Here is a 14,305-nt window from a genome sequence, read left to right as displayed (position 1 = left end):
AAAAGACTCCTAACAGGGTGACCTCACCTCTTCTATTCCTAACCTCAACCCAAACTACCTCAGATGGCAAATCTTCGTCCATCTTCCTTTCCACCGCTGTAATACTATCTTTGACCAGCAAAGCCACACCCACCCCCCCCCCCCCCTCTTTTACCCCCACCTCTGACCCTACTAAAACATTTAAACCCTGGAACCTGCAACAGCCAATCCTGTCCCTGATCTAGCCATGTCTCCGTAATAGCCACAACATTGAAGTCCCAGGTACCAACCCACGCTGCGAGTTCACCTACCTTATTACGTATACTTCTGGCATTAAAGTATACACACTTCAAGCCACTCTTCTGTTTACAGGCACCCTCCTTTAAGATTGATGCCATATTCCTAACCTCCCTACAGTCCAGGTCCTGCACCCTAAAGCTACAGTCTGGGTTCCCATGCCCCTGCAGAGTTAGTTTAAACCCCCCCCCCCCCCCCCCAAGGATACTGGTGCCCCTCAGGTTCAGGTGCAGACCATCCTGTTTTTAGAGGTCCCACCTTCCCCAGAAAGAACCCCAGTTATCCAAGTACCGAAATCCCTCCCTCCTGCACCATCCCTGTAGCCACGCATTTAACAGTTCTCTCTCCCTATTCCTCGACTCTCTATCACGTGGCATGGGTAACAAACCAGAGACAACAACTCTGTTCGTTCTAACTCTGAGCTTCCATCCTAGCTCCCTAAAAGCCTGTCTAACATCCTCAGCACTCCTCCTACCTACGTCATTGGTGCCAATATGGACCACGACTTCAGGCTGCTCCCCCTCCCCCTTAAGGACCCGGAAAACACGATCAGAGACATCACGTACCCTTGCACCTGGGAGGCAACATACCATACGTGAGTCTCTCTCGTTCCCACAAAACCGCCTATCTGTGCCCCGAACTATCGAGTCCCCAATTATTATTGCTCTGCTCTTCTCCACCCTTCCATTCTGAGTAGCGGGGACAGGCTCCGTGCCAGAGGCCTGAGCCCCGTTACTTACCCCTGGTAAGTTGTCCCCCCCACAAGTATCCAAAACGGTATACTTGTTCTTGAGGGGAACGACCGCAGGGGGTCCCTGCACTGGCTGCTTCCTCCCAGTCCCCCTCACTGTCACCCATCTATCTGCCATCTTTGGAGTTACTACTTCCCTATAGCTCCGATCTATGACCCCCTCTGCCTCCCGAATGATCCGAAGTTCATCCAACTCCAGCTCCAGTTCCCTAACACGGTCTTGGAGGAGCTGGAGATGGGTGCACTTCCTGCAAGTGTAATCAGCAGGGACGTCCATGGCATCCCTCACCTCATACATGTTGCAGGAGGAACATTGCACTGCCTTCACTGCCATCCCTCTAAAGCTAACCTTTATTTTAAAACAAAACTGGGTCTAAAGAATACATCTTGCTTTATCCAATGCTCTGCATAGCCCCTATGGTTTCATGACCGGTAAACTACTCCTACCAATGTTTGCTGTGCTTTGATGCTCCTGAGCAGAAGCCAAACAGATTCTGTCTTGTTCTTACAGATGGAAGTCTTCTTGCTCATAACTGATCCCATCCCTTCTTATTGATACCTGAATTCGTCTTTCTCTCCCTAGCCTTAAATGTTAAGTAATAATTAAAGTTTTGTCATAATAAAACAGAGTTGCTAATGCTGGAAATCTGAAATAAAAACAAGAATTGGTTTGGTTCTGGAGAAAGGTCACTGAACTTGAAACATTGTCTCTCTTTAGTAATTTCTGTTTTTGATTGGTATTCTGTTCCTAGTTGTCCTATAACCATGTCTCAATAATAGTAATTAAAGCATACTGTTCAACTTTAATAGTGCCATAAATTTCCTAGCTTGTTGAAAATGCTATTTGCATTCAGATAGGCTTTTAGTTGTGTTTTTAACACTTCTAGGAGTTTGTTGCTGTTTGAAATTTTCATTTACAGTTTTTGTTCTATCTGAATATCTTTTTGGTTCCCATAACCCTAATGAGTAAGTTTAAATTTTCCATCATAACACCAATAAATCTCCACATGAGTGTATGTTGTCTAATCCTGTTAATGTGTAACCCATCCTCCTTGTACAGATCCCATCTGCCCCAGAATTTGTTCCATTGGTCCAGAAATCAGATCTTTGCACCATTCTACTAGAGATATGGATGGAAGTTTGCTCGCTGAGCTGGAAGGTTTATTTTTCAGACATTTCTTCACCATACTGAGTAACATCATCAATGAGCCTCTGGTGAAGCACTGGTGTTATGACCCGCTTTCTATTTTGTTTCTGTTCCCTTGGGTTGGTGATGTCATTGCCTGTTCCTTTTCTGAGGGTGGTAACTAGGGTCCAAGTCTATGTGTTTGTTGGTAGAGGTCTGATTGGAATGCCATGCTTCTTGGCATTTTTGTGTGTCTCTGTTTGGTTTGTCCTAGGATGGATGTGTTGTCACAGTCAAAGTGGTGTCCTTTATCATCTGTATGTAAAGGATAACAGTGATAGCAGGTCATGTCTTTTTGTGGCTCGTTGATGTTAATGTATCCTGGTGGCTAGTTTTCTGTCTGTTTGTCAAATGTCGTATTTATTACAGTTCTTGCAAAGTATTTTGTAAATGACTTTTGTTTTGTTTGATGTCAGTACAGAGTCTTTCAAGTTCATTACCTGCTGTTTTAGTGTGTTGGTGGGTTTGTGGGCTGCCATGATACCAAGATGTCTGAGTAGTCTGGCATTCACTTCTGAGATGTCTTTGATGTAGGGGAGAGTGACAATGGTTTCTGGTTGTGTTTTGTCTGCTTGTTTGGATTTGTTGCTGAGAAATCAGCGGATTGTGTTCATTGGATACCCGTTCTTTTTGAATATGCCATATAGGTGACTTTCCTCTGCTCTTCATAGTTCCGCTGTGCTGCAATGTGTTGTGGCTTGTTGAAATGGTGTTCTAATGCAGCTTAGTTTGTGGGTGTTGAGATGATTCCTTCTTTAGTTCGATATTTGGTCTATATGTGGTGTTTTCCCGTAGATGCTGGTTTAAAGTTCCCCATTGGCTGTTCGCTCTGCTGTGACATCTAGGAATGGCAGTTTGTTGTTGTTTTCCTTCTCTTTTGTGAATTTTATGCCACAAAGGATATTATTGATTGTCTTGAAAGTTTCCTCTAATTTGTTTTGTTTAGTGATAAAGGTGTCATCAAAGTGTCATCAAAGGTGACCCAAAGTTTGGTTGGATGGTTGGTAGAGCTGTTTGTTCAAGTCTCTGCATTACTGCCTCTAAGAACCCTGATATCAGAGATCCCAAGGGTGTTCTGTTTGGTTTTTCTGTAATTTTGATATTGAAAGTGAAATGGGTGGTAAGGCATAGGTCCTCTAGCTTGATGTTGTCATTGCTGATGATTGGTGATGTTTGGTGTAGTGTAGTCAGTGTTTCTTTGGCCAGGTTGATGTCGATGGATGTGAACAGGACTGTTATGTCAATGGAGACCATTATTTCATCCTGTTCTATCTTAGTGTCTTTGGTGTTCCGTATTTCTTGGGTGGAGTGAATGGAGTGGTATGAGTTTTCAATCAGAGTTTTAGTCTTTAGGTGTAGTTCCTTGGCTAATCTGTACATTGGCGTTCCAAGTAACGAGACTATGGGTCTGAGGGGGGGTGCTCCTGTTTTGTGAATTTTGATTAATCCGTACAAGCGTGGTGTGTTGGATCTGTCTGGTTTCATTTTTTGGAAGTCTGTCTTGTTTAATTCTCCAGATTTTGGATGTTTTTTGAGGTAGGGCTGTGATTTGGTTCTCTAGTTGTAGTGTCGGCTCTGTTACTACCTGTTCGTAAGTGTTGGTACCTGCAGGCACTGTGTTCTCTTTCTCAATGTAGCCTGTTCGGTTTAAAATAACTGTGGTGTCCTTTTGTCTGCAGATTGTATAACAGTGTTATCTTTTTTGAGTCCTTCTAGAGCTTTCATTTCTTGTGTATTGAGTGTGTTTCTTTCCTTTTTTTCATGCTTAATGTTGGTGCAACTGTCTGATGATTTGCTGCATTTCTTTGAGTTCATTGCCTTTGTGTTGTTTCTAATGCTGATAAGTCTTTCTTGTCCACATCTTGGAAGTTGTAATTTAATCCTCTTGCTAAGACGGATTTTTAAGTATCCTTTTCAGTATTTTTATCCATGCTTCTATGTCATCTGTGTTATTTTGTGAGTTTGTCGAGTTTATTTCTGCACGTCTAGTTTTGTCATTTTCTGTGTTTGTTGCTGTCTAATGTCTATGGCCCATTCTACTGTGTCTGTCTATGCATGGTTTGTCACTTTACTCACTAAAGTCTTTTGGCACGAAATTTCCCGGTTGTATTTATGGAGTCTGTTTTGTGTCTTGTTAATCATTTTTCTAAGCATTCTATGGCCGTTCTGCTCTGCTATAATTTTGGCTAGTGGGGTATTAAGGGGAGGTTTGTATTTAAGACATATAGATAGTACCTGTTTCCTTAGGCATTCGTGTCTTGGAAGTACAGCTGTTTGCGGGTCGCTTACTGTCAGATGGCATTGGTCTCCTACTAGAGATGTGTTCATTCACTCAATCTTCCTATTTCAATACCCACTAATGTGTGGTCCTGGGAGCACCCCTCATATTTACTGCCTTAGACGTCCTGCTCTTTCCTGCTTTTCTTGCTCTTGGCTTTCAATCTAAATCCTATTTCAGGACCTCACTACTGTTTCTATCAATTTAATTGGTCATGTGGACCCAGACCTCCATTTCATCATCTTTTCCCTCGTAAAAGAATATTTTTCAGCAGATCTGTGGCATTCTTGACCCTGGCACCAGAGAAGCAGTATGTTGTCTTGGATTCCTGACACAGCCAAAGAAGTGTCTGTTTACCTAACTTTTGAATTACCTATCACTACTATTATTAACCTTTCACTTTCCCCCCACATACTTCTGTGCAGTTGAGTCAGTGCTATGCCATGTGTTTACCTGTCAGAACATTCCTCTGATGAACCATCATTCTCACCAATATGAGAGAGACTTGGGTGACTCCTGCCTTGTCCTTCTAGATGCCTCATTGTCACCTATTCTCCCTCTGCCAACCTCTAAATCTTCAGTGTGAACATTTTGCTACGTATTCTGTCTACATAGCTTCCGAGATGCACCACAATGACTCAGCTGACGCTTGACTTCCAAAACTTAAAGCTCAAATTCTTATGGCAGGACGGTTGGTGGCCCTATTTCCACACTGTAGAGATTCTCTGATTCTATGTCATGCTTATGATTATCTCGGCCAAATGAAGTGTCTACAACTGTTCATGTAGAACAGGATGGGCAATCCAGGCAGCCAAACTGAAGATTTTGAAGGAGAAAATTAATCTCCATTTAGAGAGGCAAAGTTTGATCAAGATCAGTGGGCATGGCTTTGTTGGATGAAGGTCATGCCTAACAAATTTAGTGGGGAGGTGACCAAGCGTGTACAAGAAGTCCCCAGGGTCTGTTTTTAAGTCTGTAAGTCAAATTTGTATGCAAGTTGGTACAGTTATGTATGGTTCACATCTAGCGTCAATTAGTCAAATGTTTGTCTTCGTGCATAGCATTTATTTTACCTAAAACATCTTAATCATAAATGTAACTACAGTACAATATTTGTGTGTGTGTGTGTGTTTTAGTATAAAAACATTAAAGAAACATTTCTTAAACTGTTTAGATCAAAAAGATAATGATTAAAGGTTAACACTTACACTTGTTTAAATCGATGTCTTGCAGACTGAAAGGGGCCTTAATTAATAATTAAGATCACTTTATTAATTAGATAGTTGACCTGCTGCAGGAGAGGATAGAGCTGGTGCTGGATTTTTTAAAATAGTAGGCTTCACGGAGGTCTGTTCATAACTCGGGCGTTCGTAACCCGGAGAAAGCCTGTCTGTGGGGGGTAATGTAGTTGATCTCGTTTATATGGATTTTAGTAAGTCCTTGGCAAGGTCCTAAATGGGAGACTGAAAATAAAGGTAAAAGTTCATAGGATCCAGGGTAAGTTGGCAAGTTGGATCCAAAATTGGCTTGGTGGACAGGAAATAGAGTATGATGGTAGAAAGCTGTCTGTGTGAGTGGAGTAGACAAACAGGAAGCACCTAACTGTTGGGAGATTAACTAACCATGTTTTCAAGGAAAAGGGAAGACAAAAAATCAAAATTTTTAAAATAGGTTAGTCTAACATCTGTAGTAATACAGTGTCTAAAATCCACTACTAATGAGATTATAGTAGGCCACATAAAAATTGTATTTTTGACTGCCTAATCACATGTACTTGTGAAAAGGAAATTGTTTACCTAATTTATTAAAGCCTTTTGAAGAAGCAAATTGGGTAAAAGGGTCCAGATAGGTGTGCTAGGTATTTTCTAATCAATCTGATCAGAGACATCACACACTCCTGCAACAGGTGGGACTTGAGCAGTGGCCTTCAGGCCCAGGGACAGGGATTCTGTGCTCAAGAACCCTTCTGATTAATCTTGTATACTTTGATTTCCAAACCACATTTGATATTGTTCTACATGAAAGGCCACAACACAAGATATATCAGCAAACATATTAACACTAGCATAGTCATCTCCTTGTTGATCATACCTTCTGTAACTGACTTGACTGCCTGATTTAAGCACCAAGTTATTCGTTGGAAACAGTTTTATACCTTGCTTTGCAAGGCGAGAATTGTGTTTCAGAGATGGTCTTGTAAATCGAAATATTAAGAATTTTTTAAAAAATTACTGTTCTTCCTAGCTGCAATTGATCAATAAACTATTTAATTGTTTGTTCAACTACATTATTATGATCACCATGAGAATCAGCATCTGTTTAACCTTTCAACATAATTTTATCACATGTGTATGTTACAGATATTTTCCAGATCTATCAACAATACAATAACAAATCCCTTCCTGGTCGTCTTCACAATTTAAAAACCACAAGAATGTTTTAAAAACTACAGTTAGATTTCTTAGGAACAGAAGTCCAATATTTATTTATTTTTCTTTTTGCTCAATGTCATTTGAGTGTTCCTGCCATTTTAGCTGCATAATCAAATGTCTGTCCTCTGCACTTGCTGAGGTCAAATTAGCATTCTGAGGAAGGGTCACTCAACCTGAAATGTTAACTCTGATTTCAGTCCACAGATGCTGCCAGATTTGTTTTTGATTCTGTTCTACAGCATCTACAGTTCTTTTGGTTTTTATTCATTGCCTAAACAATCCAGCAGCCATGTCGGCCATATTTTCATCACGATGCTATTCTAATTCAAGAAAAGTCTTAGTGTTCAATGGGAAATGATCATTGGTTGACACATGTTTTAATATAGCAGTTAGTAGATGAACAGGTGGAAGATATACTGTGAAGATAATAGACAAACTGAAGTATTCTGCTATTCTCAAGTCATTCACAAAGCGCTTTCTTTTTCTCAGCCATAATGTGGATGAATTTATCACATTGGTTTTGACAGCCATAAAGGCCTCTAGATCCACTGCTTCTGTAATGTTTTATATGGTTGGTAGGAAATGGATCAAACCTAAAAACAAGTTCTATTAAGCCATGAAAGTTTCCATTATAAGATGAACCAAAATTTTCATTGCTTCCCCTTAAAGCTGGTCAATGTTCTTCTAATCTATACATGACTGAATAACACTCAGTATAAACTCCAGTACTCTTGCTCTATTTTCAAGTGTTTCTTCAAGTCTCCATCCAAGGTTAATCAATGTTGCCTTGTCACAATATATAAGCAAAGCTTTTCAGCAATCCTCTGAATTCTCATGATATTGAATACCGGCAGGGCTTTGGAAATCATTAATCCGTCATTAGTCAGTGCTGTCGGTGATGTTGGGAAAAGTTTGCAGATCAAAGATAAACATAACTGATCTTGGAGAGTATACTGGCTATTCCCAAATGCACTTTCACCATCAACTTGCACTGAATGAACTGAACTCTTTGTAACGTTCTTAGGTGTAGTTGTCACATTTATATCCTTAACTTCTATCCTAATGGAAGAATTAGATGCTTGTGGTGGTTGTTGGCTTTGCTGATTGCCTTTGTATGAGACCCCTCTTGCATTACAGTGAAATACTCATCAATTTTCTGTAATGTTTTTGGTCATTCTTCAAGCCGCTGCTTTATTTTCTTATGATGTGCATATTCAAAGCCTCTCTTCATTTATAACAGGCCTCTCTGTAATAATGAGAAATAAGCTCTGGACAAATTCTTTGAGCTCTATCCTTTATTTACAAGTAGAATTTTTTTAAAAATGACAATCATATGTTTGGTAACAAAAAGAGAAAGGAGTGTTTTTGAGGCTTTAATTGTTTATAGGAAATAAATTTATTTTTTAAAAGGAAATAGTTTAAAATTAAGAAAATATTTTCATATCTATTGTGATCTTGAAAGCCACAAAAGCCATATATTTGGTGATTAAAGTGTTTAGTTGGATTATATGACTGAAGGTCAATAGAAAGGGCCTGCACTGTGGAGGTTTTTCCGAGTCATGTTGATATGCTACAGTTCAACATTGAGAGATCTGGGAGCCTGAGTACTGCATTTCCTAATGAAGGCTGGGAATAAAACTTTCTGTGATGTTGAATATCCAAGCAGGACTGTTTTATATAACATGGTGTAGCCATATAAGTATATTTTGTCAAATCAAATCAAACATGTCTGTTTTAGGGAATCTTTATTCCCATTTTCTATTTTTCAGTTGATGCTCTAAAATCTGAAATTTTTTCACATGTAGTGGCCCCTCATAACGTTAGGCTCGAAGTTGTAATTTATGCACTGCTGAAATATGCATGGATTTGTCTTATTGGAGTGTAATAATGAGCGGCACGGTGGCTCAGAAGTTAGCACTGCTGCCTCACAGCACCTGGGACCTTGGTTAAATTCTAGCCTTGGGTGACTGTCAGTGTGGAGTTTGCATGTTCTCCCTATGTCTGCATGGGTTTCCGGATGTTCTGGTTTCCTCCCTCGGTTGAGAGGTGTTCAGGTTAGGTGGCTTAACCATGGGAAATGCAGAGTTATAGGGATAGGGTAGTGGGGGTCGATTTGGGTGTGATGCTCTTTGTTTTGGAGGGGTAGGGGGGGTTGTTGCTACTACACTGTAGGGATTCTGTAATAAAATACACCTGGTTGTCCACCTTGTGTTTTGAATTTCTGTCAAGTTTGTTTTTTGATAGTCCCCTGTGCCTTCATTTTTTTTTTGCTATCAGGATAAATAGATGTTCTGATCTTTACCAGAAACGAACAGTTAGGTTTTCAGGATTGACTTGATACTTTTTTTTCCTCTTCATTTTTGAAAATTTTAAAAACATGGAGCAAACTAGACATGAGCAATTTTGTTTTCCTCATAACTTTTGTTATTTTGTTCCCTTTTTAAATTTTGTTTTCCTCCATTTTCTTTTTTTGCAAGTGAGATGATATTTGTGAACAGGTTTTCAGTATTGGTTTTACATTGATCTCAGTTGCTGTTTGTCATTTTTTTGCTGAGTTTCTGAGAAGTAGCGCAATTTGTGAAGAGATGGTTGTATTGTAACTCCTGGGGGTAATGGGTGATGAGGCAACAAAGCTATTGATGTGCTACATGCAGAAAATGCTTGAAAAGCTTAGCTGGTCTGGCGGCTTCTGTGGACAGAGAAAATGAGGTAATATTTCAGATTGTGACCTTTCATTTGAACTGATTAAAAGTTAGAAGTGGGTTTATACTAGTGAGATGTAAATGGCTGGGGGCGGGGGGGAGGGGGGTTGTGTGGGTTATGACGTAGGACAAAAAAAGTATGGAAAATGGGAGTCATTAAATTTCAAAAGTTAGTGGGAATAGCCAAATTAAGTAGTAATGTTACAAGTAAAGAAAAAAAGATTTTCCCAGAGGAGATGTGCATGGCTGACCAATCAACAACTGGTGTCCAAGAGTAAATATAAGAACAACTAAAACTACCACTTTGAAATAAAATGAAACCAAGATTATGGTTGAAATTGTTGAACTTAGTGTTTGTCCAGAAGGCTTTAAGGTGCCTCAAAAGGAATCGCATTTCACCTTGAGCTTCATTGGAACAAGGCAACTGCTGTTTCTCGTCAGATTTGTGATTTGGGTCAAACCCATCCTATCGACACTGCATATTTCTCTAGGTTTTGACTGGATTCATGACCTGGATTCAGGTTGAACATTTGAGTACCTGGATCTGTCAATGAGTCAGCATACTAAACTGTAAAAACCAGTTTACCTCAACATCACAAACTAAACAGTGGAACGATTTTCTGGAAGGGACAGGTTAAGTAATTTTTTTGTAGCTCCTTGAAACTGGTGACAGATATATCCTTGTTAATTAACAAATTTGATTATGTATTATCAATATGGATTGTTTTTATTATAAACTGCTGTTGTGGATGTATTATTAGAATGTGGTAAAAGGTCACTCAGCTGAATTTTCAGTTAAAGTACTCAGTTCTGTCCTCTGTGTAACCCTATTTTGTCTGAAAAAAATTGTTTAAAGTGAGCAATTGTTCCTTTATAGAAAGCACTGTGAAAATGGTACTAAATTACAAATATAGTTGCACCAATTTATAACTCTTATGTCAGACTTTCAAAGTAGCAGGCAATGTATCTATGATGAGTGATTGATATGGTAATATTTTGTACTGGGTGTGGAACCAGAAAGTGAGGACTGCAGATGCTGGAGATCAGAGTCAAGAGCGTAGTGCTGGAAAAGTCCAGCAGGTCAGGCAGCATTCGAGGAGCAGGAGAATTGACGTTCCAGGCATAAGCCCTTCATCCTGAATCAGCATATTAACTGGCAACAAATGAAAGTAGATGCTTTTTTTTAAAAAGTTCATTCATAGGTGTAGGTATCGCTGGGTAGGCCACCATTTTTTGTCCATTCCTAATTGCCCACAGGGCAGTTAAGAATCTGGAGTCACATATAGGTCAGACCAAGTAAAGATGGCAGTTTACTTTCCAAAAGGTTATAGTGAACCAGATAGGTTTTCCTGACAATTGAGTGGTTTTGTGGTCATTATTAGATTATTAATTCCAGATTTTCATTGAATTCAAATGCTGCCATCTGCTATGATGGGATTTAAACCAGTCCCTAGAATAATAAGCTAGTTTAGTAGTCTAGTGCAACTGCACCTGGGCCACTGCCTCCTCACATCCGTTTATGTCACCTCTGGCTGCACATGCACAGCTTGTGGCCAGTTACAAAACAGCATTAAGAACAAAGAACAAAGAAAATTTACAGCCCAGGAACAGGTCCTTCGGCCCTCTAAGCCTGAGCCAATCCAAATGTATTGTCTAAACCTGTCGGTCAATTCCTAAGCATCTGTATCCCTCTGCACCCCACCTACTCATGCATCTGTCCAGATGTATCTTAAATGAATCTACCGTGCGTGCCTCTACCATCTCTACTGGCAACACGTTCCAAGCACCAACCACCCTCTGCGTGAAGTACTTGCCACGTGTATCTCCCTTAAACTTTCCACCTCTCATCTTGAAAGCGTGACCTCTTGTTGAATCCTTCACCCTGGGGAAAAAGCTTATCTGTATCCACCTTGTCTATACCCTTCATGATTTTGTAAACCTCAATCAGGTCCCCCCTCAATCTCCTTTTTTCTAATGAAACCGAACCTACTCAAACTCTCTTCATAGCTAGCACCTTCCATACCAGGCAACATCCTCGTAAACCTTCTCTTCACCCTCTCCAAAGTGTCCACATCCTTTTGGTAATGTCGCGACCAGAACTACACAGTATTCTAAATGCGGCCGAACCAATGTCTTGTACAATTTTAACATGACTTGCCAGCTCTTATACTCAATACCCCATCTGATAAAGGCAAGCATACTGTATGCCTTCTTGACCACTATATCCACCTGTGCAGCAACCTTCAGGGTACAATGGACCTGCACTCCCAGATCTCTCTGTCCATCAACTTTTCCCAAGGCTCTTCCATTCATTGTATAATTCGCTCTAGAATTAGTCTTGACTAAATGCATCATCTCACATTTGTCTGGATTGAAAGCCATCTGCCAATTTTCTGCCCAACTCTCCAGTCTATCTATATCCTCCTGTATTCTTTGACAGTCCCTTATGCTTTCTGCTACTCCACCAATCTTCGTGTCATCGGCAAACTTGATGATCATACCAACAGTGTCCTCTTCCAGATCATTTATGTATATTACAAACAACATTGGCCCCAACACTGGCCCCTGTGGAACACTACTGGTCATCTTTCTCCATTTCGAGAAACTCCCTTCAACTACTACTCTGTCTCGAGTTGCTCAACCAGTTCTTTATCCACCGATCTAGAACACCCTGCACACCATGTGACTTCACCTTCTCTATTAGTCTACCATGGGGAACCTTATCAAACGCCTTACTAAAGGCCATGCATATGACATCAACAGCCCTTCCTTCATCTATTAACTTGGTCACTTCCTCGAAGAATTCTATTAGGTTGGTAAGGCACGATCTCCACCGCACAAAACCATGTTGCCTATCACTGATAAGCCCATTCTTTTCTAAATATAAATAGATCCTATCCCTCAGTACCCTCTTCAGCAACTTTCCCACCACCGATGTTGGGCTCACTAGTTTGTAGTTACCCGGAATATCCCTACTATTCTCCTTGTACAGAGGGACAACATGAGCAACCTTCCAGTCTGAGTTTGCTTCATCCTTACTCAGTGCTGAGACATGGAGTCTGTTTATGGTTAATGCCGCATCCCTGTTATCTCCTGACTTGAAAAAATTGTAGTTGCTGCTTTCTCCGTTAAGCTGCTTAAATTCAGCTCCAGAAAACTTCAATTGCAGTCAAAGTATCAGCACTATTATCACAGACAAGCCTATTCATCTTGGGTTCCATGAAGCCCATCATGGTCAAATGGCAACTGGTAGGTTTTGGGTAAATTGGGTTATTGCTGCACACAGTGTTTGTTTCCCTAAACTTTCCCTGCCTCCCCACTCCCCTGACATTTCTACTGCTGTTCATGGTTTATGCACAACTCCATAAAAAAAATTGAGAAGAACCACCTCCCACCCTGTAAAAAGAAATGAGCAACTGAATTTAATGATTTTCAGGTGTCAACTTTGACAGAAGCTTAGTGGTTTGTGCTACTTTGCTGATTTAACAACATAGCGTATTAGAATGCCTTAAAGCACTACATAATTTCGTTGGGCCAGTTACGTAAACGCACACTTGTCTCCGGGCATCCAAAACAGGTTGTAAATGTAACAAACAAATTGCCACAGTATTGTTTAAAAAGAAAACAATCTTAATTGTTTTTGCTGTCTCTATTCAGATCTGTCTGTTGCAAAGAAGAAGTTCGCTGAATCTTTAAATGAATTTAAGTTTCAGTGTATTGGAGATGCGGAGACAGATGATGAGATCCATATAGGTGAGTTTTATTTTATTTTCTTCTCCTTATGTTATTAATGACAAGCTTCATAGTCCAAAAAGATAAATTATTCAATGACCATCATACAAAATTGGTTAATAGTGACTTGTTACTCCCTCTCCGACTTGTTTAGTTCACTCGCATCTTATGTCTTCAGCACTCACGTACTGAACGATTTACATCCTAGGTAATACCTGCACATTTAATTCAGTTCATTGTAAACAACAAATGGTTCTAGTCTCAATATAGTTTTTGTAACCTATTACTCTTCCACTGTTCATCTATGGAATAGATTACATTTAGAGTGGTATCTCATTATCATGAACTACCTTTGGTTTGTGATGGATAAATGGGAAAAAAAGATGACCACCAAAGTATAGAAGATCAGAATTTGTATTTAAAATAAGTATTTACTGTTGTAATTTCTCTAAGTGATTGCCTTCAGTTCCCCTCAGGGTTCTAATTTGAAACAATGTTTTGCTTTTGGTGGCAGTTGGTTAGTAGAGAGATTGTGTTAGTTTCAACTCTATTTCTTTAACTTGTGTTTTCCCTTATACATTTTGGTCTTCTACATAAATAAATGGAGCATGAGATCTATTTGTAACTGTAAATGCAGGGTCAGGCTAATGAGAGAAAGGCAAGGGCTATATGTTAAAACACCAGTGAACTATGCCACTGCATGATTCAATATATTCAGTTTTGTTTGTGTATTTGATGGCTACAATCTAATTTGTGCCTTTTTATTGCAGTGGCATAGGTTGGTATTATTTTTAATCATTTCTATTGGCTAATTATACTTTCTTTCAAAGCGAGGTCACTTCAGGAGTTTGCAGGAGTTCTAAGGAGCCTTGAAGATGAGCGGGGGCGTTTGGTAAGTGATTTCTTAGAAACTACTTATGAAATGGATCACTATGATTGACATAAGAA

General features: G+C 39.8%; 1 protein-coding gene across 5 annotated transcripts in view; it reads left to right on the top strand.

Moving 5' to 3' along the window:
- The window catches only part of LOC140492052 (rho GTPase-activating protein 26-like), a 284,972-nt gene that overhangs the window by 72,288 nt on the left and 198,379 nt on the right, over nucleotides 1-14,305 (top strand). For all 5 annotated transcript variants that reach the window (XM_072590711.1, XM_072590714.1, XM_072590712.1 and 2 more), the window contains exons 2-3: nucleotides 13,283-13,378; nucleotides 14,188-14,249. In XM_072590711.1, coding sequence (XP_072446812.1) covers nucleotides 13,283-13,378; nucleotides 14,188-14,249 — 158 coding nt within the window. The remainder of the gene's footprint in view (nucleotides 1-13,282; nucleotides 13,379-14,187; nucleotides 14,250-14,305) is intronic.

The sequence above is a fragment of the Chiloscyllium punctatum genome, chromosome 20, assembly GCF_047496795.1.
Source record: "Chiloscyllium punctatum isolate Juve2018m chromosome 20, sChiPun1.3, whole genome shotgun sequence".
Lineage (NCBI taxonomy): Eukaryota > Metazoa > Chordata > Chondrichthyes > Orectolobiformes > Hemiscylliidae > Chiloscyllium > Chiloscyllium punctatum.
This window is presented reverse-complemented; position numbering and strand designations above follow the sequence as displayed.